This window comes from Chenopodium quinoa, unplaced genomic scaffold (genome assembly GCF_001683475.1).
Source record: "Chenopodium quinoa cultivar QQ74 unplaced genomic scaffold, ASM168347v1, whole genome shotgun sequence".
Classification (NCBI taxonomy): Eukaryota; Viridiplantae; Streptophyta; class Magnoliopsida; order Caryophyllales; family Amaranthaceae; genus Chenopodium; species Chenopodium quinoa.
In genome coordinates this window covers 4,885,231-4,898,248 of record NW_018744633.1, presented here as the reverse complement: position 1 = coordinate 4,898,248, position 13,018 = coordinate 4,885,231, and the positions used below count along the sequence as shown (strand labels likewise).

At 32.5% G+C, this 13,018-nt stretch overlaps 1 protein-coding gene across 1 annotated transcript; it reads left to right on the top strand.

Moving 5' to 3' along the window:
• Positions 1 to 6,695: 6,695 nt before the first annotated feature.
• LOC110701209 (WAT1-related protein At1g09380-like) lies at positions 6,696 to 12,725 on the top strand. Its single transcript, XM_021878811.1, has 7 exons — positions 6,696 to 7,356; positions 10,526 to 10,588; positions 10,721 to 10,837; positions 11,019 to 11,280; positions 11,406 to 11,564; positions 11,671 to 11,822; positions 12,184 to 12,725. Exons 1-7 carry the CDS (start codon positions 7,172 to 7,174, stop codon positions 12,395 to 12,397), a joined length of 1,152 nt encoding a protein of 383 aa, XP_021734503.1. The 5' UTR covers positions 6,696 to 7,171; the 3' UTR covers positions 12,398 to 12,725.
• The last annotated feature ends 293 nt before the right edge of the window (positions 12,726 to 13,018 follow it).

Here is a 13,018-nt window from a genome sequence, read left to right as displayed (position 1 = left end):
CATTCACACTAGTGCACGGTGCACTATGAATTAAAGCCGCACACACTTCCTTCCTCACTATATGCAACTATACAAGCATAGTTTAGTTTGTGATTGAGAATGTTGGCCTGGTAAGAGTAAAAGTACAATAGTGTATCAGTGTATGTATGAGTAAAGCAATTGTTTATCATAATAAATATACAAGTTAAAATTTTGTAAGGCAAGTTAAGAACGAAATTATAGGTAATAATTAATCTTTGAGGAGTACGTAAAAGGAACAATTTATATTAATTTAGTTTAAGGTAAGGAGAATGTTCTACTAGATGAGTGATTGGAATATATAATTCTTTTAAAGACGGGGGAGAATGGGGAGGGAATCTACACTCCAAAGTGTTTTTAGTGGAGTTTGATCCTAAATGACAAACCTTACGACTAGGCAAGCTTTGTTTGGTGGACGGAACAATCTAACACTCAATAAAATCTAAAGGAAAAATCTATTCATGTTAAAGATATTTTTCAAATTTAAGTAAGAAATAATGCTCCATACATATTTTCATTCATTAAGATATTCAAATTTACGGAGCATTATGCAATGCAACCCCACAAATGCAGCAATTCCAAAATTGTGGTAATGCAATATACTCCGTATAGTGAACCTTGTCTTTGGCTAAGAGCGGGTTAGTGCTGCAACAGTACCATCAATCCACCAAAGCAATATGAATGAAGATAACAATAGTGGAAATGTGACTTGGAAAAGTCTTAACAATCTCACCACCTACTAGGGCTACTACTATAATTATTGTTCTTTTAAGTTTGAACACAAATATTAAGTGTTGGCATATTTATTAAAGTAATTTAGGCTCTTCTAGATTATATGCAACTTTGATTGCTAGAAAAAAAAAAAAAAAAAAAAAATCGTATAATTAGTAGAGAGACGTACATCACATGATGACATGAAAGATATGATGAGCAACACGATATAAATAATCTTATAAAAAGTGGGTTGAAACTTAAAACTCACAAAATCACAAATAGTTAATCTTGAATTTAATTAATGAGTTAGCTAGGTAAGTGAATTTTAGATTATTAGTAATTGTATTTCTTTTTTCATGAAAATCAAAGAAATAATTGGAAAGTATTACTATTTACTACTCATAAAAATGAAAAGTTGCATGTACAAAGGACTATATGGAGATTTATTATTATGATTGAGATTAGTTTTTACTTGTTAATACTCATGTAATTGCATTAGGTTTAACACTTTGTGCAATTTACCCAATGTTTAATGAACTAAAGTTACATGAAGTATATATTAATTAGGTTCTCTAACTTAAAACTAATATTTCTTACATTGCAATTGATTTTTTTTACCAACTAATTTATCACTAATTAAGATAGATTTTACTGATCCGTAAACATAATTTGTTATGTGAATTTCTATGTACTCCGTACTACTTATAAAAATGTAAAAGTTATTTTTAGTGAAAACCAATAGAATGTTGCACATATAAACTTTTTTTTTCCCACATATAATCAAATAAGTAATAATTTGATATATATATATATATATATATATATATATATATATATATATATATATATATATATAATACATCTTTGTGTATAAATATACGGTATATTTGTGTGTATTTTTTATATACTACGTAATGGAAAGTGCCTTAAACCGTTGTTCTTATTTCGATAGGGATAATTGGGATGGTGATATCCATCCAGCAAATTACAACGTGGAAAAACATAAAAAAAAAAAAAAAAAAAAAAAAAAAAAAAAAAAACCAACACGTAAAACCTCACCTTGCGAGGGTGTAGCATGTAACGTGTTTTACAAAGCCATTGAATAATAAATTAATAATAATAATAATTGATATTAATTACTAAATATTGCAACATAAGGAAAAACGTATAACTTGTGGATTAATTAATTCGTTAATTAGAATAGAAATGATGTAGATGATCTAGAACAACTATCCACAGCTAAGCCTAGATTTGATCAACATAACCTGTCAACATTACATTACTGTTGCAGCGTGTGGAAGACAGAATTAAGCTGTTGTTACTAGGTTTTTGCTTTCTTGATTGGTGAGCACAAAACCTTAATCTAAGCTATCAGCTAGTCACCTTATTTTTAATTCTTATTTGTGCTTATGTATGCCGTATTGCTTGTATGCCGTATTGCTTTTAAGCGTTATACTTAGGGTCTGTTCTGATTTACTGAACTGAACTAACTTAACTGAGCTAAATTAAATTGTACAAAATTGAAATTAAGCTCAAGAGAACAGGCTCGTCTTAGCCATTTGTGTACTTTGTAGTCTGTAAAGTAAATTAATTTTATTTTGACAAAACCATCTTATATTTATCCATGGATCGGAATATGTATGTTCTTTTCGTTGAGTTTTCAAAATTCTCAACATACAATTTTACACAACACATAGATTTTTAAGGACTCACATAATTATCTACCCTCAACTCACCTTGATTATTTGCTAGAATATAATTAAATTACTAAATACATCATTCATATTTGTAAAACTTGTATAGTTGTATAACAGTATGATGGTAAACATTCTTTACGAGTTAAATTTCTACTGAGTATAATACGTGTAGGTCCTCTAGGATATATAAAAAATTAACCATTGCATAAATGAAGGGATATTTTCAAAACTTCCACGATTAACTGAAAATTATACTACGTATATGAAGAGGTTTTGATTAGTTATCTCTAATTTAAAACAGAACGAAGCCAAGTGGTATATGCGTGTAGCCTTCCTTTTGAATAACAAATTATGGCAAAAATTTGGACCATTTAGGAGTAAACCTTCAACCAGAGTCACTAGGGACCAAAAACTGGCAAATTAATGCAAGATACATACATCATACAAAAGCCAAAACAATGTTGTAGTTCCAAAAGGAAAAAAACAGAAAAAGGGAAAAAGCTCAAAATTATGCCTAGTTTTCAACAATAACTCCAATTAGGCTCAATCGAGATAAAGACAGCCACATTGTTATGCAAAAAGGGCTAACGAGGATGGGTACGGTTACAAATAATTTCAATTTTTAGTTGTGCAGTTGTACCTTATTGAGGATATATTTTGTGGGATATATTTTGTGGAATATTTGGTATTATCTTTCATATTGTTTCCTAATTTCTAGTAACCTAATTAAGGTATCTCTAGGAATTAGCATTGTATATATATGTTTTGCTCCAATTAATGAAAGGTTAAGCCGTAAGTTTATACAATTCTACATGGTATCAGAGCCTTGATTTTTTTTCTCTCTGTAAAGGGCTATCCTTTTGGGAAGAAAGGGTGGCGTTTGTATGACCTTGACTCCAAAGTTTTTTTTGTGTCTCGGGATGTTAAATTTTTTGAGGATGTGTTTCCGTTTGCTACTCCGGACAGTGTTAACATTGAGCCTAATGACTTTGATTCTCATTATGCTATTCACGATGATTTTGTTGAGTTTGAGGAGTGTGATGGCAGTGTGGAACGTGATATGCCCAATGGTGTCCTTGAGGGCAGATATTTGGGTGACCATGACCCTGCGAGTGCAGCTACGGCAGACCACCAAGGTCTTGCTTCAGCTCACCCGCAGGAGGAGGCTGTGGGCGCGGGTTCTTCAGCACAGCAGTCCTTAAGCCATGATGAAAATGGCAGTACAGGGGCAGCAGATCAGCAGCCCTTGGGGCGAGGTTTTCGGGACAAAATTCCCTCGGTTCGTCTTCGTGATTTTGTGACTCACTCAGTTTTTGCTAAAAATCCGTCTCCCTCCATTCCGTCTTCCAATACTCCTTCAGGTACTCCTTATCCTTTAGCACATTATATAAATTGTGACAAGTTTTCTGTGAATTATTGTAAGTTTATGGCAGCTATTGTTGGTGGTCATGATCCGAAATCTTTTAGAGAGGCCATGAAACATGAAGGTTGGAGACAATCTATGCAGGAAGAAATTAGAGCCTTGGAAGATAACGGCACTTGGACCTTAGAGCACCTTCCTCCTGGCAAACGTGCTCTAGGGAGTCAATGGGTGTATAAGACAAAGTATTTCTCTACTGGTGATATTGAACGACTTAAATCTCGTTTGGTCGTTTTTGGTAATCATCAGCAGGAAGGCATAGATTATGGTGAAACGTTTGCTCCAGTTGCAAAGATGACCACGGTTCGGGCTTTTCTTGCAATTGCAGCATCAAAGAACTGGGAACTCCATCAAATGGATGTGCATAATGCTTTCTTGCACGGTGATCTTGCTGAGGAGGTATACATGAAATTACCTCCCGGGTTTGAAGGTGCAGATCCTTCATTAGTGTGTCGCTTGAGGAAGTCCTTGTATGGGTTGAAACAAGCACCGAGGTGTTGGTTTGCAAAGCTAACAACGGCTTTGAAAGGGTACGGCTTCATTCAATCTTACTCTGATTATTCTCTTTTTACATATACTAAAGGCACAGTTCAGATTAATGTCTTAGTATATGTTGATGATCTTATTATTTCTGGTAATCATTCCGCTGCACTTGTTGGTTTCAAGGCGTATCTCAGTGATTGTTTCAAAATGAAGGATCTAGGTCCTTTGAAATATTTTTTGGGGATAGAAGTTGCTCGTAGTGCTTCAGGTTTATTTTTATGTCAACGAAAATATACGTTGGATATTATTTCTGAGGCAGGTTTATTAGGGGCAAAGCCGAGTGGTTTTCCCATGGAGCAAAACCACAAGCTCGGTCGTGCCACAGGTGAGCTTCTTGCGGATCCGGAAATGTATCGTAGGCTTGTTGGTCGTTTGATTTACCTTGGGGTAACTAGACCAGATTTAGCATACTCCGTTCATATCTTGTCTCAGTTTATGCAAGCGCCACGCATTGAGCATTGGGAAGCAGCTCTTCGTGTTGTTCGCTATTTGAAGGGTACCCCGGGTCAGGGTATCTTGTTGAGTGCTACTAGTGATCTCACCTTGGAAGGTTGGTGTGATTCGGATTGGGCGGCTTGTCCCCTAACTCGTCGTTCTGTCACAGGTTGGTTGGTGTTTTTGGGGCATTCGCCTATCTCTTGGAAGACTAAGAAGCAACCAACTGTGGCGACATCTTCTTCAGATGCCGAATATAGGGCAATGTCTGCAGCCACTTGTGAGCTCAAGTGGCTTAAGGGTTTGTTGTTGAATTTGGGTGTGCAACACCCTCAGGCGATCAAGTTATTTTGTGACAGTCAATCTGCTTTGCACATCGCAAAGAATCCGGTCTTTCATGAGAGGACCAAACATATTGAAGTGGATTGTCACTTTGTTCGAGATGCGATTGTTGAAGGCTTGATTTCTCCATCTTATGTTCCTACAACTTCTCAATTGGCCGACATTTTCACGAAGGCTCTTGGGAAGTCACAGTTTCACCATCTTTTGTCCAAGTTGGGCACTCATGACCCTAGTGCTCCAACTTGAGGGGGGGTATTGAGGATATATTTTGTGGGATATATTTTGTGGAATATTTGGTATTATCTTTCATATTGTTTCCTAATTTCTAGTAACCTAATTAAGGTATCTCTAGGAATTAGCATTGTATATATATGTTTTGCTCCAATTAATGAAAGGTTAAGCCGTAAGTTTATACAATTCTACATACCTAGAGAACACGAGTAGACTTCATGCGTATGAAATTAATCAAGTTGAACGAATATATATCGTGAGTTCGTGACACTAGCTTAGGGCTTGGGAATGAGCTTGATTTGAGATAGGCAATATAAGCCGAAAATAAGAGCTGTACATTGTGGAGTAATAATGATTGTGAATTTGTGATTAATTATACCGAATAAACTATATTTACTTTTTTTTTTTTTTTGACAAATGCAAAGGAACAACATGAAATGCATTAATTTACTACTCTTCCTGTTTTATAGTCTTCTCTAATTAGAATTTTATGAGATAAAAATTGGTCAAAATAGAAAGATAAAACAACATGAAATAGAGGGAGTAGCAAGGAATAAATTTGGCATTTCACGAAAAAGTATGTGAGATTGTCACCCAAAACTAGCTCATCAAATTGGTTCAAGAAGTATAAAAGCCACAACAGTACGATCCACTATTCAACTCGATTGACAAGATAAATACACATCCATGCATTTTTGAAAATAACTGATAATTATATATAGTGTAGCAAAGTATATATTGTAAACTTTGTAATATTTCTTCTGTCTCTTACTAGTAAAGTCGTTTGATTTATATCTAGCTATCTAACCGTCTAACCCCATATTCCAATGTGTTGGTGTAAAAAAAAGTAAATTATATTGTTAAAAATATATATTTAATTTAAAGGGGTCTACAATGTTGTTATTTATAGAAAATACCATAAAAATTAACAAGCAAGCTAAAGCCTCATTCTCTCCACTTTACATTTGCTTATTTTGACAAACTTAAATTAGTATTTATAAATACATTTGCTAAACTTAGATTATTTTTAATGATTAAAAATTTTTTTTATTAAAAATATATTATAAATATTCTTTGAAGTTGAAGTTTTGATGTCATGTACGGATTAATAGTTAATTTATTTTACTCGACTTTAGCTTAATTTTGTCGAACTTCACTTACTTTTGCTAAAATTAATTTAGTTTTACAAAACTTAAATTATAATTTTACCAAACCGCATGTACTTTATAAACGCAGATGGTTGGTTTTATTCTGTACTGTGATGGGATATACACTACTCGACGTAGTCTAGTACGCATTAGATTTCATAGTTGATATACAACAAGAATGACAATATTACATGAATAAGGAACTAGAAAAAAGACTAAAATTCATGGTCCAAAAATTCCAAATATAGTTATGTTATACACACATTCATCCCCTCCATCATCATCATCATCATATTCATATCCCATGCAATACTCCAATGTTGTAAGAAAATCTCTCCCTCTTTTACGGTTAAGTTTTCTTCTTTTTCTTGGCTTTATGCTCTTATCATCATGTTATTAGAGTAGTTGTTACTTAAAAGCCTCAAATCATCCCTAAAACCCTCCTATATATCACACTAACACATAACAAACACTCTTCATTCATTCTTTTTTATACTACTTATAACAACACACACTTTCTTCATTCTTCTCCTTCTCAATTACCTATTTCTCTCTCTCTTCTCTCTTTCATTCTCTCCTCATTTTACATAGATTTTGAGGAGAATTTTGAAGAGAGGAAAAATATGGTGTCGTCGAGAAATGAGTTGTTACCATTTTTAGCAATGGTCATAGTTCAAATAGCGTATGCTGGGATGAACATTACCTCTAAGGTGGCTTTGGAATCCGGCATGGCACCTCTTGTTCTTGTTGTTTATCGTCAAGTTTTTGCCACCCTTGCTATCGCTCCTTTTGCTTATTTCCTTGAAAGGTATAATTTTTTATGTCTTTTTTTAAATTATTGTTTATGATACGAGGTATTGATTTTCAAAAAATGCACCGGGAAAATACTAGAGAATGAACCTACTTACAATAAGAATATTAATTTATATCTTTGAAATTTGCCTCTAGCTAGTTCCATCAAAATTAAGAGAACAAGAAATTCTAACAAAACACTTGGTTTGAACTTAACTTTTCAATAAGAATACTCACCACGCAACAAAACCTAATAACTTCCCAACACACAAAACATGTAAACTAAAACAAACCAAGTTCCGAAGAAATGAACACCAAATGCACAATATATAACACTATTTTGAATAAATTACAAGTAATTATTCAAAGCAACTTTTCAAGTTTCATTTTTTTTTTTTAAAAAATCAAGCTAAGGCAATGTACCATAACTATATGTGTACAAACATATACTTCATTATAGATTGAATAGTTATTAAGAATTCATAATTTTTGCTAAAACTTCATGCATGATATGTGTTTTAACGTTGTCATGCTATTGATATTTTGAGCTTATTATACAAATACAACTATGCATTATTATATTCTTGATTATAACCTTGCATGCTAAGAAAAATTATTTCTCTACCCAAAAAAAAAAAAAAAAAAAAAAACCTTTGCTACTAGTATCGATCTAATCTTCTTCTAATTGAACTAAACTAACAACATAATTTAAGAAAATGGCAAATGCATTGGTTTACTTTACTATAAAAAATCGCAGCGAATTAAATAACGATGTTATAGTTGTTAATTGCATGCATTCAAAGCAACCTAGTTGATCAATCATATCCTATCAATCTCGAGCTGCCACATACTTAATTTGTTCCTTTACTTTGATCCAATGATGTTTAATATAAATAAATAACTTTTAAAATAATTTTCTCATTTTAAAGTTGTTTCATATCAACCAATTACCATCGTTAAGGTACGTATATGTGCATATGTCATATGAACATTCCTTAGCTATCACATTAAAAACATCCTAATAAAGTGATACACGCGATAAACATCGTACAGCCTGTAAGCACGGGTTTAAAATGTCCTCACATTTATATGCAATATTGCAATCATATAACTTAATAAAACTCCTAATAAAGTGATACACGCGATACATCAAGGTTCTTGTACCTTTGTTTCTATTAAATTAAACTAGTTTACCGTTAATTACAATTTATAACTGAGTCATTTTTGTATCTATAATTCACGAGAGTTTTCTAAAGTATCTTGATCTATATCTGGTGATAGATCGAGTAATAATAGTATCATTTTGAAGAAACTCGCCATATATAATTAATTAAAAGCATTAATGGTGTGTTAGTTTAGTTATTACTTTGATTTAATATAAAAGTACGATAAAGTGCTTAAATTGCGAAGCTTTCATACAACACATTATATGGCCAAAACTAATTAGTGAATACCAGCTATCCTATTTGATACCATACATGCCCTAAAAGCACCTGCAACAATGAGGATTTGTATCCTTTTAGCTCACTTTTTTGTTGGCTAAAAGGATCCTCATTGATGTGAAAGAGGGGGAAAGGATCCTCTTGATAAGAGGAAAAGGTGGTTTCCTCTTAATGGAAAGGATTCTTTTCCTTGGCTCTTGTGCCAAAAGCTTTATTATTTTTAGTTTTTGTTTTTTTTTTTAAACTATTATATTAATAAATAATTATATAAATAAGAGATAGAATATATAGTGGGGGTATATGTAAATAGGAGATTGAAAATGAGAAAGGATCCTTATTGATGTTGAAAATATTAGAGAAGGAGAATGAGAAAAAGGATGGAGATAGTGAGAAGTGATGTGGAAGAAAGAGAATATGATGTGTCGATTGGAGAAAAAAAGAAATAAAATGGGAAAGGATATATTTATCCTCACCATTGTTGATGCTCTTAGTTTCTAGACTTTGAAGACATACTATTAGAGATATGAGATATCGGAAAAGAATAGATATGCAACAGACACAATAACATACAAAGAATTGAAAATGGTTGTCCAGCTAATGATTAATTAAACAGGCAATTCAAGTAATAGTAATTGTTGAAGCAACTTGAAGCTAGCTAGACATGCTAACCTTGAAGCAAAGGGTAGTCCAAAACACAATTAGTAACTCAAAAGTAATGCCAACAATATAGAAAAACTAAAAGCAATAATAATCTACACATATATAAATAGTAAGATTATATAAATGAGAACAGCTGTATTATTACTGTATAAAACTGGTGATCAGGTTTCCAATAAATAAACCCAACTATTTGGTAAGGTGTTAATTGGGTTAATGCATGTAAATAAAACAAAAACATGCACCAATTAGCTTGGTTTTGCTTTGAATGAATGAACGTTTATGTATTGCTTTTCTATTTTGCATGCATGAGTCTTATTTTCGTTCCTTCCCCACGTTATTTTACACTTTCCTAAGTTATAACAAACTTACAATATAATAGTCCAATTCGTTATTACGTGGCTTTGAATGAATGAATGTTTACTTTAATTTCTTGTTTTCTTTCTCCGTTTTCATAGTACGGTTGTACTATAGTGGTACTATAAGGTACACTATTAGCTAGCTTGTTATTACTTCAATACTACGTAATTGTTTAATGTTTTAATTTTAATTTTAATTTTTAGATTTTTTACTTAAAAATATACGTAGTATATACTTGTGAAAATGCATGTATTTATACACATAGAACGATGTATAAAGTACTTGACTACGCAACTTATGAATAGTAATAAAATTTTATTTTTTTCGTTTTTGTTACACTATAGGCTTGTTGCATAAGAATTGAATAAACCATACTTATTCATAAATCATAATTCAACTTTGAAAAGTATAATAAGTATAATAAATTAGAAAACCATTGAGATAACTAATTAAAAACCCCTCAAATATAAAATTTTCTACTTTAAATGTGGAATAACATCAATGTATGTAAGTATATGTATGTTGTATAAACAAAAATGGTATAAAAGTATTTCATTCTCTTAATTAGCAGCTTTAGCTCTGTTTGAACTAATAATTGTTACACCTTAAACAGTAATATCTAATTTATATTTAGACTATTAACTAGCTATTCATTTTAACTTTATTTGTTTCTTACAATTATATATGTTACTAATCAATGTAGAAATTTTTTCTCTTTTTGTGTAGAGAAAAAAGGCCCAAGATCACCAAGAAAATTCTCTTTCAAATATTCCTATGTTCCCTTTTTGGGTAAGTAGTATGACTATATATGGTGTATGGATGATTATTCTATTAATAGAATAATTATTCAATCATCATCATCAAGAAAATAAGAAAGATATATGTTTAATGGCCTAATTAATTTGATTTTGTAAAATACAGGGCAACCTTAAACCAGATATTTTATTTCGTGGGATTGAAAGCAACCACTGCTACAATTGCTTGTGCATTGAATAACATGCTCCCAGCAATGACCTTCCTCCTTGCCATTCCTTTAGGGTATGCCATTTTTCTCGACTAGTCTCATACGTCGTTGTTACACCTATTTTAAACTATCATTATATCTCGAATGACTTCAGATCTAAAATTGAGATTGATAACAAGACAATTATTTAAAGACAAAAGAAATATTTTATTATATCCAATTTTTGTCCTAACATGACGTGTTGGTTAATAATAGGTTAGAAACAGTTGGAATCAAGACGATGGGAGGACAAGCCAAAATAATAGGCACAATAGTGTGCATTGGTGGAGCTATGCTACTTTCATTTTACCATGGTCATCTCATCGACATACACCAACCCGATTTTCACTGGCATTTTGCTGGTAATGGTTCTGCGAACACAAACACAAATGGTTCAAGTAGTCACCTAAGCGCGTTGCTAGGACCAATTCTTCTCCTTGCAAGCAACCTTGCTATGGCTATTTGGTTCGTCATCCAAGTAAGTCCGTACAATCTTTACACATCATGTTACTTACTCTCCTTAACACATTATGAGTTCTTTATACACATATATTTTCCGATATCTCTAACAGTTTTTAATGAAAAGTTGTACAATTTTTGTAGGCCAAAATGAGTGAGGATTTTTCGGCTCCTTACACAAGCTCGGCCTTAATGGGTTTCATGGGTAGTATCCAATGTATCATAATAGCGGCTTGCACGAACCATCAACTTTCGGATTGGTCCTTAAGCTCTCCTATTAGATTGGTTGCTGGTCTTTACGCGGTAAGAATATATTTTTCACCCAATACTCAGATAATAATTCAATATTCCGTATTATTTTAAAATAATTCGAATTATTAATGGTCAATGTTATGCATTGATTTTATAGGGTGTTGTTGGCTCTGGAGTTGCGGTTTGCCTAATGGCATGGACGATTCAAGTAAAAGGCCCTTTGTATGTTTCAGTGTTCAGCCCCTTGTTGTTGGTGATTGTGGCTTTGCTTAGTTGGGCCTTGCGCATGGAGAAACTCTATATTGGAACGTAAGTACCAAACTACATAATATAGGCATATATTATACTAGTATTTAGATGGGCTTTCAAACAATGATTTTGTTAGACTAAGGGGTTGTTCTCATAGGCTGAACTCAGCTAAACTGAACTGAATTGAGCTGAGCTGAGCTGAACTGAACTGAAATAAATATTTTATAAGAGAATGAAATTAAGAGCTGAACTGAACTGAAAATAAACGTATGAGAACAGACCCTAAGAGAGTCTTTTTGTCCCGAAATAAAACTGTTGTGAGACCGGCTTACTTGAGACTTGTTACCGTGTTTAGGATCGGATGTGCATTATAACATGATGGTCGTGTTAACAATTTTTCGTGGTGTGGTCTGATTAACAGGGCTATAGGATCGGTGTTGATAGTATTGGGCTTATACGCAGTCTTATGGGGAAAGAACAAGGAAATTCTCAATGTTAGTAACGAAACGGACATTGCTAGTATCATATATGAAGACGACAAAGATGATCAAGCAGAGAAGGAAGATGTGGAGAAGCAACAACAATTGGTGATCATAAAGGCCAAATTTGGTGATCATTTGGAGTTGATAATATGATGAAGAGTTGTTATCGATGATTGTCAATGAATGTATGATGTTATGTTACATGCAAGCTAGTTTTCTTGCTCAAAAAGGGTCTTGAAGGGAATGTCAAATTTCAGGTCTCCATCTCAATTAAAAAAAAAAAGAGAGAAAAAAAAAAAAAAAATGTCCCTTCAAATTTTCGTAAATTTAAAATTGTCAAATTAGCTATATCTTCCTATATCTAGGTTGTGGTTGCCTTGTTCTTCCAATGGAATTATATGTGGAATAGGTCATTGCTTGGGCTGAAAGAAACTTTTCAATTATGATATATGGAGTATATTGCTCAATTTTGATATTGAAACACAAGTTTTCAAATTTTCCTAAATGAATGGCCCAAATTTCTTAAAATATTATCCACGTTTTTTTTTTCTTTCTTCTTAAAGCTACACATGAACGTATTTCAACTAATATAAACAAATTAAAGTACTTCGTTGTTAACTAGAAGATTGCTTTCATTAGAAACAAACACTTAAAAACTATTCTTGAGCATCCAAAGTTAATTTATGAAACATTGTGATCATCATCAATTGGCACTTGTTTTAAAAACAAAATATTTCTATATACGATAAATTATTCCTGTGAGGCTCACAAATG